The sequence below is a fragment of the Alligator mississippiensis genome, chromosome 3 (genome assembly GCF_030867095.1).
Source record: "Alligator mississippiensis isolate rAllMis1 chromosome 3, rAllMis1, whole genome shotgun sequence".
Classification (NCBI taxonomy): Eukaryota; Metazoa; Chordata; order Crocodylia; family Alligatoridae; genus Alligator; species Alligator mississippiensis.
This window is the reverse complement of record NC_081826.1, coordinates 274,153,470-274,168,401: the sequence shown is the minus strand read 5'-3', so window position 1 is coordinate 274,168,401 and position 14,932 is coordinate 274,153,470. Positions and strand designations below refer to the sequence as shown.

General features: G+C 49.4%; 1 protein-coding gene across 1 annotated transcript in view; it reads left to right on the top strand.

Moving 5' to 3' along the window:
* The first annotated feature begins 493 nt into the window (after positions 1-493).
* The window catches only part of NIM1K (NIM1 serine/threonine protein kinase), a 25,097-nt gene continuing 10,658 nt past the window's right edge, over positions 494-14,932 (top strand). Inside the window, exon 1 of the mRNA XM_014594017.3 lies at positions 494-1,668. Coding sequence (XP_014449503.3) covers positions 1,377-1,668 — 292 coding nt within the window. The 5' untranslated portion in view covers positions 494-1,376. The remainder of the gene's footprint in view (positions 1,669-14,932) is intronic.

Here is a 14,932-nt window from a genome sequence, read left to right as displayed (position 1 = left end):
TTCCCCACCCCCACTGTTAAATGTGGCACTTCTGGTGACTCTTACCTGCCTGAGGTCAGTCTTGAGTCATGGAGACAGCCTCACTGCCTTCACAGACAGAGGCAACATGCTGAAGGTGATAACATCAAACTAACAGATAGGAACAATTAACTGTGTATAGCTACTGCTCCATTTCCTGAGCTGGAGTGAGGGAACTGAGGTGCAGCCTGCTTCTGTGCCTTCAGGATGCAGACTGGTACTGCAAGGTATACCTGTGATTAACAGTGACTGATGACCTTGCATGAGAAGGAATCATATCAGCATGCAGGTAGAGGAAAGAAGATGCATTACTATCAACTTACACGATTGTTTGCAAGTACAACCTATAATTTGCATGTGTTCTAGAGCCAAAGACCCGGAATTAAAACCAAATTGGGAAACTATCAGTGGAATATTGTAGCTCAATGAAACCCACAGCTGCTGTGGAAATGTTATAATGACTTTCTTCATTTCTCTGTTTAGCATATCCACACGCGTGGCAAAATTTCGAGAAGGCTCAAAGATTTAAAGAAGGCTCATCTAAATAAAGGAGGGTTAAAGTGACATTGCAGCAAATTAATCCTGTGCTATCCTTCCATGTGACTGGAGTGATACTGAGGCACAGCCTTTCTTTTGCTGATGCACAGATTATGCTTCACCCAGCATCCTACAGCATCGCTTGTTTGCATCAGGCCAGCAATGGAAACAAAAGAATGCAGCAGCAAGCACTTTTACTGCAGGGCTGCAAGGTCGGGCATTTTCGAACCTCAGTGAAAACTTTGCCTAATGAATGAATCAAAAGAAAATCCAACTTTCAGGCTGGGACCTGAACCAAGATCCATGGGCTGCTTCGCTCCCACGGAAGGTCAGCAGTCCGCACTGATCTGAAAGCCTTTGGACTTCTTCAAAGCCGCTGACCTGCTGGTGTGACCTGTACCTATCAAAGTCATGTCCAGGGCAGCAAACTAAAGCCTGAAATTTCAAGGGTCAGCTGTACGGCATTTGTTTGTGCTCCAGAGAAGAGGAACAGCTCATTTTTGTACATGCACAGTTTTCCACTTTGATTGTGAAGGCTTTTTTTACCCTTAAAGATTTTGCTAACTGGAGTTGGACATAACTGACTTTTTAATTGTATTTCTGATTTTTGGACAGAGCAGAAATGCAAATAAATGCAGGTTTGGTTCCTAAATCATCCCTAAACTGATCCTGTGACCTTCAATATTTTCTTTTTTTTTTTTTTTGTTCAGATTATCAAAGCATTATGCCCAACATTGTATTTCTATACAGAAGTATTTTACCTAAGCCTTCTATTGGAGCATCCTGTTGAACCAAATGGGAAGTTGATTATTCTGTGGACTATGACAACAGGATATATGAATGGAGGTGGTCTGGGAAAACAGCGTTATGCCAGGTGGAACCGGGAGGACAGCATGGAGGACTTGGCACGGACTGAGAGCTATGGGGAAGACGAAGAGGGCAAACAGCACAGACTGACCCCATTCGAGAAACTAACCCAGGATATGACCCAGAATGAAAAAGTGGTGAAAGAGTTAACTCTGGGGAAGAGGATTGGCTTCTACCGAGTCCGAGGGGAAATAGGAAGCGGGAATTTCTCACAAGTGAAGCTTGGAATTCACTCTTTAACCAAAGGTAAGCAATGCCCCTTGGGGTGCAGTTGTGGTGCTGTGCATATATGACCTGAAATAAAAGACAGTGTTTGAGTCCTGAACAGATAGATGGTTTCAAGCTTATGCAATAAGTATTTATAGGGAGAGACACAGGTAAATGCTTACCACTGGATTATCCCTTGACCTTAAACAGCCCCAAGAAGCATGCCCTCTGTCTAGCATCTCATATACTAGTTTCAGGAAAGCTGCAGACTCTACGCTCTGGGACGTGCAGGGGCTGCACCCTGCGGTGTCCCAAACGGCGTAGAGCCTTGGGCTAGTTCTTTCATGTCATAACAGCAGGTGACTTCTTGATTTCTCTGCAGCACATGGAGGGGTTCCTTACAGTCAGTGTAGTTCTGTACCCTGCTCTCCAAAAGCAGCTCAGGCAAAGCTAGCAAGAGTGGGAATTACTTGTACTAAATGTGCCTACTGACTGTGGACAAAACTCTGGTTTGTAGGTAATGATGGGGCTGGTGAGAAAAGTTGCATGTGTGCTGCTGCCTCAGTGTTGAAGTTTGCTCCTGACCTGACTCACAGCTCTGAGCTTGAGGGGGTTCTGCAGAGCAAGAGGACTGAGGGGATGGGCTGAGCAGTCCCTGGAGATGAGCCAGGTCTGGGGGAAAAGCCTGAATTGGATTTCCATAGATGTTAAGACCAGATGGGGCATTTATGGGAACTTCCTCTTACCTCCTGAATCACACAGATCAAACATTTTCCCCCTGTTATCCCCATGTTTCATTTAGTGTTCCTACTGTGAATTAAACCAAACCCTAGGTGGAGCTACCTGATGCACCTCAGGTGCTGCACTCTAAGCACTTGTGGGTTGGGGAGGTCCCCTCCTCACACTCAGCAAAGCCAGTGGCAGCTGCAGCCTTGTGACAGCTGTTGTTGCTGACTCGCTTGCCGGGCTATGGCCAGTAGCCCAGAGCACCAGGTGGGTACTTTTGTGAATGGAGCGGAATTAGGCACAGACGCGTATTGGTAAAAATAGATTGTTTACTTATGCCGCGGATGCGTGCAGCATAGGAAGAAGACTGACTTAAGTTGCGGTTACAACCTTAACGAGAATTCTTTGAAATGAGACAGGTTCTTCAAAACGAGACGAGACATTCTGTAACGGCTTATCGAGCATGCAAGGAAGAGGGTACGTCAGGAAGGTCGGTGATGGGGAGTCATTGGTGGGTGATCAGTCCGCCAAATTTACTCCACGATGCGTGCGGAGTTCTCCAACGAGGGCGGAAACTGTTTTTGCCTTTACATGGCTAACAAGCCAATCACTATCTGCCAAATGGGCATAATTTAGAGGTCGGCCAATGGGTGCATGGACAATTGGAACACACACACGGGTGACCGTTGGACAAGGGGGGGGTGGTTTCTGCTGTGCTGGAACTTTCCACTGTGCCAGAGGCATTCAGTTACTAGGTTCTGACATGCCCCCTTGCCGATGGCACAGTTGGAACTATTTTGCTTATAAGCCGGTTAGGTCGTCGTCGTCTTGTTTCAGAGGTTCATATGGCAAGCGGGTATATACAAAAGCTGATAGAGAAATAAGTTTGTTTTTAAGGTATTGTATAAAACAACAACCAACACATACACAGATACCAATACACAAAAGAGGCATTAACAAGGTAATAAGGGGGGTTAGAAGGTGTAAAAGCCATGAGGATGCGTCCCAGCCAAACCAATTGAAGAGGTTAGATAGCCATCCTCCTCCAATACCTGAGATTTGGTTTGTGTCGGTGGCAATTTTTTGAATCGCCTCAATTTATTTAAGGGTATTGAGACATTTGGAATGCTAATACAGCAGAGATCGCGGGATAGATTAAGATATTGGCATAGGCCTCCCTGCTGGAGGACCATTGCGTCTAGGGCAAGGCGATTTTGCATAGTCATATGAGACGTTGCTTTTAGCTGCTGATTGAGTAAATTTAGGCTTTTGGTAGTATGGTTAGCAAGCGGTTCTACTTGTTCGGCGAGTTGCGCGATAGTTACTCGGGCCTTGCCTATCGGTAATATTCCCCAGGCAAAGGAGCCTTCTAGTCCCCAATTAAAGAATTGGTTAACTCTTTCCTCCGAAGAGAGGGAACTCCAAACTGGCTCTCGCTTGTGATGACGGAGCAATGTTGGACTAGGAGGCCTTGAGGTTTTGGCATACAAAGGGGGACAGAGAGATATAGTGGTCAAGAAGCACTGTACTCCCAAAAGCGTGGCTGGGAGGGTCATATACAACCAGCCATCTGAGCAAGCCCATAACATTCCCAAGGGAGCGGGAGTAGATAACTGTGCACAGTCGCCCGATAAATTAGAGGCTTCCCTGGCACATTCAGGTTTACCAACTTTGAGGTCCACGCCATGACAGGCAGAACTCATTAATGCTGCGCGCAAAATGGGGTAATAAAACGAATACCAGGTCTGATTACTGGATATGTTGACAGCTAAGGATACATTCCAAGTGACTATAGGTGTGGGCTTTAAAAGTGGTGAACGGGTGATTCTGGAGGCGCTAGCTGGCGTACACTTGGCACAGGGTGGGATTGTGAGGTACCGGGGGGAGTTATGGTCCGTGGGTCCCAGGTCAGAGAGTTATCTGGCCTGGACCACTCTACGCCTTGGGGGTTAATTCCCCATGGGATTGAGGAGCATGGGGTTGGAATTTCTACTGAAACTCCGTATGCACTTCCGGGTTTTCTGGAAGTTACATGGATAGTGGATTAACTCGTGCAGTTATTCTTGGTTGTGTTAACGTGGGTAAATGTGAGATTTGTTGGCCATTTGTAGATGGTGGTCATCCACGGCTTGCGTATGGTTTTGTTAATTGAGGTGGACAACTCTTTGGACCTGGCCCCAAACCAACCGGTGACATTTAGGGGTGTTAGGTAGGGAGTAAAAATAGGATCGGTGGCAGAGAGGGGAGGGCGTAAGCAAGCAGTAAGGCCGTTCTGACTTGTGTGGTCGTCTATAGCGTCGGCCCAGAATGACAGGAGAGTTGAAACAGTATTGGGGTGTGAGGGGTCTCCTACATCTAATGGAAAAGCTAATGGGATTAGGTTAGTCAAGAAAAGTCCGAGTACGAAGGTGTTGCCAGGTGTCATGGTGACATCACACGTCGGACTTCTGTATCTGCGGTGGCACTTTTTCCTCTACCTGGGTCTGTTGCTGTCGCGTGTCTCGGGTCTCGGACCTGTGAAGAAAAATTTTTAGAGCAGTAAATTTGTTTATGTTACAGTGTCTGTGTGGAGTTGTGAGCGGCAGGATAACCAGTTATGGTGGGCAAGAATTTGTTGCTGCTTTCTGTCTTCCTCAAAGCACACGGTATAGGTGTTTGGATACGGTTCCGCATGGATGATTCTTCCTTGGTATACTCGTGGATGCGATTGACGCGGATGTGGGATGGTGATCCATACGAGCTCATCCAGCGCGAATTTCGGGTGCCACGATTCTGGTTGTCGAGGGGTGGACCTATCCCATTGGGTTTTGTCTGCATTGAGCAAGATGAGAACGTCGTAGTTAACTTTCGTCCAATTTTTGTAGGTTCCACCTCCCTTTAAGCGCAATCATTCCTTGTAGAGGCCGATGTGCCTTTCTATTACTCCATTGGATTGGGGGTGGTATGGGAGGTGTAAATGCCAAGCGACGTTGTGAAGGCGTGCAAATTTGTCGAGCGCAATAGAGTTGAAAGGTGGGCCCCCGTCTGACTGGATCCTGTCGGGAGGTTGCCAAGTGGCGAATGCTGCTATTATTGCCGACATCACTGCTGTGGCACGACTCTTCTGCAACGGGATTACTTGAAGTTGCCTGGTACCAAGATCGACAATAACGAGTCCCTTGTTCGGTGGTTTTGCGCCGGGTAGGGGCCCCAGCAGGTCTACTTGCCAGACCTTCCCTGGCGCAAACTGGAGTGGGTCTAATGCTCCGATCTGGTATTTTGTTTGGTGGCACTTCTCTTTGGCACAGGATTCACATGCCCGGGCTATTCGTTCCCAGTCGGTTCGCGACCTGTAGGCAGTACGACTGTTCGTAGCTGACCACCAATGGGTATGGCAAGCTCTTGGCCCAGGGTGTCCCCAGTGATTGTGGAGCCAGGCCAGAAACGGGTCTATTCCACCCCTTTGTTTAGCTTCTTCGACAGCTAAGACAACGTCTGTACGAAAGGGGTCTTCCAGGAGCTTGTCGACGATCTCCTGTACTGGGTCAGTTTCAGGCCTGTGCGACTTGGTGTGTTTAATTAGTGGGAAGGCAGTGAAAGTGGACAGCATGTCAAAAATGTCCTGCCAGACATCTAAGTTTTGTGTTGGCGCCCTCATACCAGTAACAATTTTGTAAATGTATTGGGAGTCAATTGCAATTACAGAAGTGGGGAGCGTTCCGTCGTGGTGCTGGAGGCAATGCTGTATTACCTCCTTGAACCCTAACAGTTCATTCTGTTGAGCCGAGCTGCGTCCCGCATAAAGTTTTGCGTCGTGGCAGGGCTTACAATAGAATCCGTAGCCCCCGTCGTCCCGAGTTGTGCCGTCGGATGCCATCCAGGCGGGGGTTGTTGTTCCGTAAAGGATAGGTGGGACGCTTTCTGCAGTGTCTGGGCTAGGCGTTAGATCTTCGCACTTCCAGCAGTGCCAATGGTAATGATGGTTGAGCACTAACGTGTTCCAGGTAGATGGTTCTCCTTGGAACTGTGGATCTGGCCTTTCGGCGCTCAGTAAGGGTAGGAGGGTAGCGCCGGGTGCCCGGAGCATCCCGTGCCCTTGAGACAATAACTCTATGAGTTGTCCTGCCATTAGAATTTTTCCGACAGTCCCATATCGGTGTTGGGCTGCATGAAGGGTTCGGTGGGAGGTATAAGTTAACTCGCCCCGAGAATTATGGGCGGTGGCCCATATGTGGCTGTTCATGTATCCTAAAGTTACCATTATCGAGTTGGTAAAGTCAAATGCGTGGAGTGGCATCGTCTTAATAGCTGTGAGGAGCTTGTGAAGGTCTCTTCCATCCCTTTCGGTCCATGGCGTGAATCTTTGGGACTTATTACGGATTTGGCGTTGCAGCTTTGCGAGTACTGGCAGATGGGTTGGGGTGATATGATGTCGGTACCAATTTAGATATCTGAGCAATTGTTGGAGCCGTTTTTTGTCTGTCGGTAATAATCCCTCTAATGGGCTGGTGTCTGGGCTCCCATGGGTCACGCCAAACCTCGTTTCCCTGACGAACCTGGTACCTAGGAATGTAATGTCGGCTATGGGCTGCAGTTTAGACTTTGTTAGGTTGACTGTCCACCCCTTTTTACTGAGATGAGTGACTAGGTTATTAGTAACCTCCACAACTGATTGTTGGGTGCGGCCCATAATGGCGAGGTCGTCGACGTAGCTCCAAATTTTTAACTCGTCTTGGCTGGGTAAAATGTAGGAGGCGCGAAACTCGGTTAGGGTGTCATTCATGGCGCCCGTGGCCAGCGCTGGTGCATTGCGGTATCCCTGCGGGCAAACTGTCCACCTGTACGTGGTGCCATTGATACACATGTTTAGTATTCCTTCAACATCATTGACTGGGATGGAGAAAAACATATTTTTGAGATCCAGGGTTGTCCCAACCCACGAGCCCTTTTGAAATTGTGCCATCTCATACAGGCACTGTGGTAGCGTACAAGGATTAGGTTGCATGAGTGGTTGACACTGCTTGTTGGCCTCGCGATAGTCTACTACCAGTCGGACTTCGTTGGGTTTCCCTGGTTTTCCGATTCCCCATCCTGGTGAAAGGCGAGTGCTGGCTGTAACTGGTTGGATGCACCCCTGTTGTTCGAGACGTCGGAGGAGATCCATTAATGCCCCCTTCAGGGGATCCTTGGTCGGAATTGGTTTGTAGCGCCATATGGATGTGTTGCAGAGTGTCAGTCGGTGGCGGTTGGGCTCAGTTATAGAGAGTGGGAGGGCTTGCAATATTTGTTCCTTCAGTTGAAGCGTCTTGATTCTGGGGATTCCCAGGATGTTGATGCCCCCTATCACTGCTTTGAGCGCTTTACGATGGTCGACCACCCAGAACTTTACTTTCGCAGTAGTCGCCGTGGCATTTAGCCCTTGTACCATGATGGTGTTCGTGGTTGTCGTATGTGGCATTGATGAAGTTATAATATTAACTTGGGCCCTTGTATCAAGGAGGAAGGAAACTTCGCACTTTATTGTTGGGTCGGTGAGGTTATAAACAACAAGCTTGGTATAAGGGCGAAGATCTGTGGAGTCAGGTCTGAGGGTGTCGCCGCCGGCCCGACCAGCGGCGGCTACTCGTTTTTTGGCTTCTCAGCATATCGAAAGCCCAGTTCGTATGCCAGCTGCCGTTGCCCCGCATCTCCCAGGACACGTAGTTGCTGCTTGGTGAGTTTGGAGCGGTTCAGGAGGAATCCGAACATGGCCCTTTCCTCCGGCGTCCTCTGGGGTGGCAATTTCGATTCCTTCCGAGGGTCGAGTTGGTGATGTCTTGGCCCTTGGTACTCGACCGGGTATGCAGTAAGGTGGCTTGGGGCACCGGCTGGGTTTGCAGTTGCTGACTTCATGAGGGCTTGCAGCCGTGGGAGTTGGCTTAAGATATTTCCAGCTGGCTGAGTGACTAGTGTGTTGAGGAGGAGGCGGAGGGTGATAGCGTTTTCTCCTCTGTAAACCTCTACTCAGGCTTCTATGGCATCAAGGGTGGCTGGCACTGTTCCGGGATTTTACAGGAACCGGTGGGGCCAGGCCTCATTGCGTTGAGCCTGTGTGAGCCCCAACTGATGTACCCTTGGGTTCCAGGAACAGTAGGACACCCCTATTATGGCCAGTAGGAGTTGCTCCGCAGTGGCATTCCTTGGTCTACCGTCATGCCATGCATGAGACTTATTCTTAATCTGTCCTGCAACGAGGGACGGGAGGGGGATGTTCCAGTTGTTGTTACCCACTACTAGTTCTAAGTCAGTAGCATGTCCTCCGCTCCATAAGGCCTGGAGGGTTAGAAAACTGGCCTCCGCCATATCTAATAATTCAGACCCATACTCTACTACAAGGCGACCCAACCAGATTACTAACGTCTCGGCGGATTTTACTTTCGATTCCTTGCACAGCTCTTGTAACTTGGCTCGTGTACGGGTGCGATAGGTGGTAGTAGCGCGGGTTGCGCCTTGCGGGTCAGTTACTTGTTTCACTAATGCTATAGGGTAAGCGGCTGCCCCGGGTGCCGGCGTGTTTGATGGAAGGGCTGGGTATAACTTCCTGCTTGGTGGTTCCTCCCCTTGATAAAGAGGCGGGGCTGTCAGCAGTGGCGTCACCTCAGGGGGCAGGGTTGCTTGATGCATTTCCGCCCACCCTTTCGCGGCGCCACCCTCCTCCTCCTTCTTTTCCGGACTCTCCGGGTACTCCCCCTTTCCTTCGGTGCCATTTTCAGGCGATGGCAGAGGGTTTTGGCGTGCCGCCATTTCCACGGCGGCCTTGCTGACCGTGGCTAACTGGGTTTCCAAGTTTGCATTTTTGCGCAGTAGGAGCGAAACAGTGCGGAACAATACATTGATCATTTTTCCCTTGTCCCACTGGGGCCCCGTCCATTTAGTTGCGGTGCGGCCGTCCGCTTCTAAACTTTCACGGAGCTGGGTGAGCAGTTCATGGCTGCGTGACTGGGGTGCCAGGGTCGGACAGCTAAACTTGTCGGGAGTCCCTTCCCCGCCCTCCCGTACGTGCCGAATGCAGCGGGCAAACTCTTGGGCGGGGGTCGGGTTTGCCGCGCCTGCTGCTTTTACCTGGGCCAGGGACAGTGTTTCCACCTCGTCCCGCAGTCTGTACGTGACTCCCGTTCTGCTCATGACACACCCGAAAGAGCTCGGGCCCAGTTGGTCGACCCACTCTTTCCCGACTCCCTCTTCCCCTCTGAGGGAGAAATAACCGGCGACCACATTTTGATTCCTCCCGCCTGCCTGATGATAGGCAATGTGTGCCCACAGGTCATCCAAGTCGGACGTTGGGCGCTCCCCATGGGCAGTTCTTAACTAGTTCCAACTCCATCGCGTTTTCCCCAAATCCTGTTCGTGACGCCATGTTGTTGCCGACTTGCTTGCCGGGCTATGGCCAGTAGCCCAGAGCACCAGGTGGGTACTTTTGCGAATGGAGCGGAATTAGGCACAGACGCGTATTGGTAAAAATAGATTGTTTACTTATGCCGTGGATGCGTGCAGCGTAGGAAGAAGACTGACTTAAGTTGCGGTTACAACCTTAACAAGAATTCTTTGAAATGAGACAGGTTCTTCAAAACGAGACGAGACGTTCCGTAACGGCTTATTGAGCATGCAAGGAAGAGGGTACATCAGGAAGGTCGGTAACGGGGAGTCGTTGGTGGGTGATCAGTCCGCCAAGTTTACTCCACGATGCGTGCGGAGTTCTCCAACGAGGGCGGAAACTGTTTTTGCCTTTATATGGCTAACAAGCCAATCACTATCTGCCAAGTGGGCATAATTTAGAGGTCGGCCAATGGGTGCACGGACGATTGGAACACACACACGGGTGACAGTTGGACAAGGGCGGGGGGGGGGGGGGGGGTTCTGCTGTGCTGGAACTTTCCACCATGCCAGAGGCATTCAGTTACTAGGTTCTGACAACAGCAACGGTAAGATCCCAATGGCAATCCCAGTTCTAGCTTTCTCTTACTTTCCCTTTTTATTGTGAAGGCTAGTCTCCACAATGCCAACTCATTGCTAAGGGTGCTGTGGAGAAGCCCTGCTTTGTTCTATTTTCCACAAGGCAGTCAGACTAGTGTTGCCTACCTTTCACAGTAATAGCAGTTTAATAATTGGCCTTCAGTGAAAAACAGTACTTTTGCTTGTGCATTTGGCCAAAACCCTTGGATTTGGGTTTTTTTCTCAGGCACCATCTTCCTGCCCAGCCCATGGTGTACAAGTTCAGTGTCTATACGTCTGTGTCCTCTGAAGGGTAGCTGCCTGTGCACCGGGGCGCTTGCTAGTGTTCATTTTCCTGCATGCACGAGGATAACGTCTATACTTACTCTATGCCATTGGGTTCCAGGGATGGGGGACTCACTCAGACCTCCATGCCCCTGGGGCTCTGCCCTCAAGTCACCATTCGGCAGACAGGTGGGATGATAAACAGCTTTGTCTTTATTAGGAAACAGGATACAACAGCACACACACTCACAGCTTGCAGGGAGAACCACCACACACCAACAGCCCGCACCCACAGGGCATCCAGGGACAACTGGACCGCTCCACCACAGACCCCTTAAAGGTACATTCCAGATACTACATCCCCCTTCTTTACTCTGGGAGCTTCCTCTTAAATAGTTGAATGTTCATCAGTAGCTATTTAACTTGGAACATTTTGGGATTGTGGAGCTAGAGGTTGCTAGCACTTGACTCACTGATGGGGTCTAACCTCTACAGCTATCCCATTACATAGTCCTCGTACTTCACAGGCAGCTTCACCACACGTCCACTCTTAGTTTACGCGGTGTCATCGGGTGTCTGTGTGGGCACTGGTGGATTCTCTGAAATGTGTTGAAACTCTTGCTCTTGGTGGTCTGGTTTTACTTCTGATGTTTGTTTTGCTGCCTTCTCATGAGGTGCATCAACATGTTGTGCTGGTATTGATGAGTAATCCTTTCTGAAGTGTCTTCTGTTCCTCCTGTAGACATTACTGCAGGGGGGGGTTACGATGCAGGAACACAGTTCATCCCTTTTGCCATAATGGATACTGGTATCCAACCTGTACTTGTTCACATCCTTACTTTCTCCCCCTCTCATAGAGGTGACAAGAATGCAGCCATGTGGTCATAGTGCTTCTTTTGGCACCTTTAAAGTTTCCACAACTTGTGGGAGGCATTCGACTGTAGCCTAGGAGTCAGCACCGCCGTTTGCAGCAGGGAGGGTACTGCGCAAAAGTCTCCCCACCAGAAGCTGCGCTGGAGCGCACTCAAAGCCCATAATGGGCATGTTCCTCAGATTGAATAAAGCCAGGTATAGATCTGAGCTGTCCCACAGAGTCTTCTTAAACATTGATTTGATGGTCTGAACCGTGCATTCAGCCTTTGGATAACTGGGACTAGAATGGGTGATGGTTATGCCCCAGTCAATTACAAATTGTTTCATCATGTGACTTGCAAATGTCACATGATCACAAACAATTTATTTGGGTATGCCATAGCAAGCAAACAAAGTCTTCATTTTGGCTACCACCATGCTAGCTGTCCTGCCTGGCATGTGCAAATCTTCAGGGTACTTGGAGTAATAGTCAACTATTATCAAATAAGCTTGTCCCGTAGGTTGAAAATGTCCTCTGCCAGTTTTAGCCAAGGCAGGTCTGGGATCTCTTGTGAGATCATGGGCTCTTTCTGAGGACTGGGCTGAAGCCCTGGACAAGATACCTCCTCTACTCGTGCTTGTAGGGAGGCAGTTAGACGGGCCAAAGCTACCATGGAGCTGAGGATGGCATCCCAAGTAAAAGACAACAAGAAATTGTTTTTTAGATATATAGGGAGTAAAAGGAAGGCCCAGAGAGGAATAGGACCCCTGCTAAATGGGCAGAAACAATTGGTGACGGACAGAGGGGACAAGGCTGAACTCCTCAATGAGTTCTTTGCCTCAGTGTTCCTAAGCGAGGGGCACGACAAGTCTCTCCCTGGGGTTGTAGAGAGGCAGCAGCAAGGTGCCAGACTTCCATGCGTAGACCCTGAGATGGTGCAGAGTCACTTGGAAGAACTGGATGCCTTTAAGTCAGCAGGCCCGGATGAGCTCCATCCGAGGGTGCTGAAGGCACTGGCCGACATCATTGCAGAGCCACTGGCGGGAATATTTGAAAGCTTGTGGCGCACGGGCCAAGTCCCGGAGGACTGGAAAAGGGCCAACGTGGTCCCCATTTTCAAAAAGGGGAGGAAGGAGGACCCGGGCAACTATAGGCCAGTCAGTCTCACCTCCATCCTTGGCAAAGTCTTTGAAAAAATTATCAAGGCTCACATTTGTGAGAGCCCGGCAGGACAAATTATGCTGAGGGGAAACCAGCACGGGTTCGTGGCTGACCAATCTAGTTTCTTTTTATGACCAGGTTACAAAATGCCTGGACACAGGAGGAGGGGTGGATGTCGTATACTTAGACTTCAGGAAGGCCTTTGATACGGTATTCCACCCCATACTGGTGAACAAGTTAAGAGGGTGTGACTTGGATGACTACACAGTCCGGTGGGTGGCGAATTGGCTGGAGGGTCTCACCCAGAGAGTCATGGTGGATGGGTCGGTTTCGACCTGGAAGGGTGTGGGCAGTGGGGTCCCGCAGGGCTCGGTCCTTGGACCGATACTCTTTAATGTCTTCATCAGTGACTTGGACAAGGGAGTGAAATGTACTCTGTCCAAGTTTGCAGATGACACAAAGCTATGGGGAGAAGTGGACACGCCGGAGGCCAGGGAACAGCTGCAGGCAGACCTGGACAGGTTGGATAAGTGGGCAAAAAACAACAGAATGCAGTTCAACAAGGAGAAATGCAAAGTGCTGCACCTAGGGAGGAAAAATGTCCAGCACACCTACAGCCTAGGGAATGACCTGCTGGGTGGCACGGAAGTGGAAGTGGAAAGGGATCTTGGAGTCCTAGTGGACTCCAAGATGAACATGAGTCGGCAGTGTGACGAAGCCATCAAAAAAGCCAATGGCACTTTATCGTGCATCAGCAGATGCATGACGAATAGGTCCAAGGAGGTGATACTTCCCCTCTATCGGGCGCTGGTCAGACCGCAGTTGGAGTACTGCGTGCAATTCTGGGCGCCACACTTCAAGAAGGATGAGAATAACCTGGAGAGGGTCCAGAGAAGGGCCACTCATATGGTTAAGGGCCTGCAGACCAAGCCCTACGAGGAGAGACTAGAGAAACTGGACCTTTTCAGCCTCCTCAAAAGAAGGTTGAGAGGCGACCTTGTGGCTGCCTGTAAGTTCATCACGGGGGCACAGAAGGGAATTGGTGAGTTTTTATTTACCAAGGCGTCCCCGGGGGTTACAAGAAATAATGGCCACAAGCTAGCAGAGAGCAGATTTAGATTGGACATTAGGAAGAACTTCTTCACAGTTCGAGTGGCCAAGGTCTGGAACGGGCTCCCAAGGGAGGTGGTGCTCTCCCCTACCCTGGGGGTCTTCAAGAGGAGGTTAGATGAGTATCTAGCTGGGGTCATCTAGACCCAGCACTCTTTCCTGCTTATGCAGGGGGTCGGACTCGATGATCTATTGAGGTCCCTTCCGACCCTAACATCTATGAATCTATGAATCTATAAGATGTGAGGTCTTGTGGGTCTAGACAAAATCATAGCAAACCATCCTTCTTTTGTGTGATCACAAAGCTATTGACCCAGGGTGTGGGCTTAGTCACCTTTGTAATGACTCTCATAGCTGCCAACATTTTGAGGGTGGCCCTTAACTTGCCTAGGGTCGCATAGGGAATTTTTCTACACCCATGCACAACTGGTGGTACCCCCCAGGTCAACATAGATGCAGTGGGTACTGGGAAATTAGGTGAGACCTTTGAAAATGTCCCAGGATAGTTTGAGAAGGTCCATTTTGGTTATAGGTACTGTCAGGGCCATTCCATGGACTCATCTGATAAGGTCTAAGGTGGTGCCTGCCACCCTACCAAGAATTGGTGGGTCACAGTTGTGTGTTATATACAAAGTTAAATCAGATTCATTAGCACCAGATTTGCAGTGTGCAGTGATTGCACCTTTTGGTTTGATGTGTGCACCCCCAAATGCAACCAGTGTCACATAAGCTTGAGTCTTGTGCATTTTGCCTTGCAGGGCCTTTGCTACATCTACCAGAATAGTGTTTGCTTTTGCTCCAGTATCTAACTTAAAATAGACTGGCAAATCAGCAATCATAAATGTGCTATACCAGGCATTCAGGTTATCAAAGGTTTGAGTGCTGCTTTCCTGAAATTGTGCCCATGTATAGGGTACTACCTCCTTTTTCAGACTTTGGAGCCTCTCCCTTTGCTTTGCACATTTTTGCAAAATGGTTCACTGCAGAGCATTTGTAACAAGTTTCCCTGAAAGCCGGGCAGGATCTGGGCTTGTGTGCACTTCCACATCGTTTGCAAACTTTGCCTTTTGCAGCTTGATGGCTCTCCTGTGGAGCAAACTTTGCTAGGGGTTTGTTTTGCTTTTGCAAAGTGCTATGGTAGTTTCGTTTTTGCTCAACTGTATGTAGGTTTGCTTCTGCAGACATAATATGAGCCTGAGCACTTGTGAGAGCCTTTGC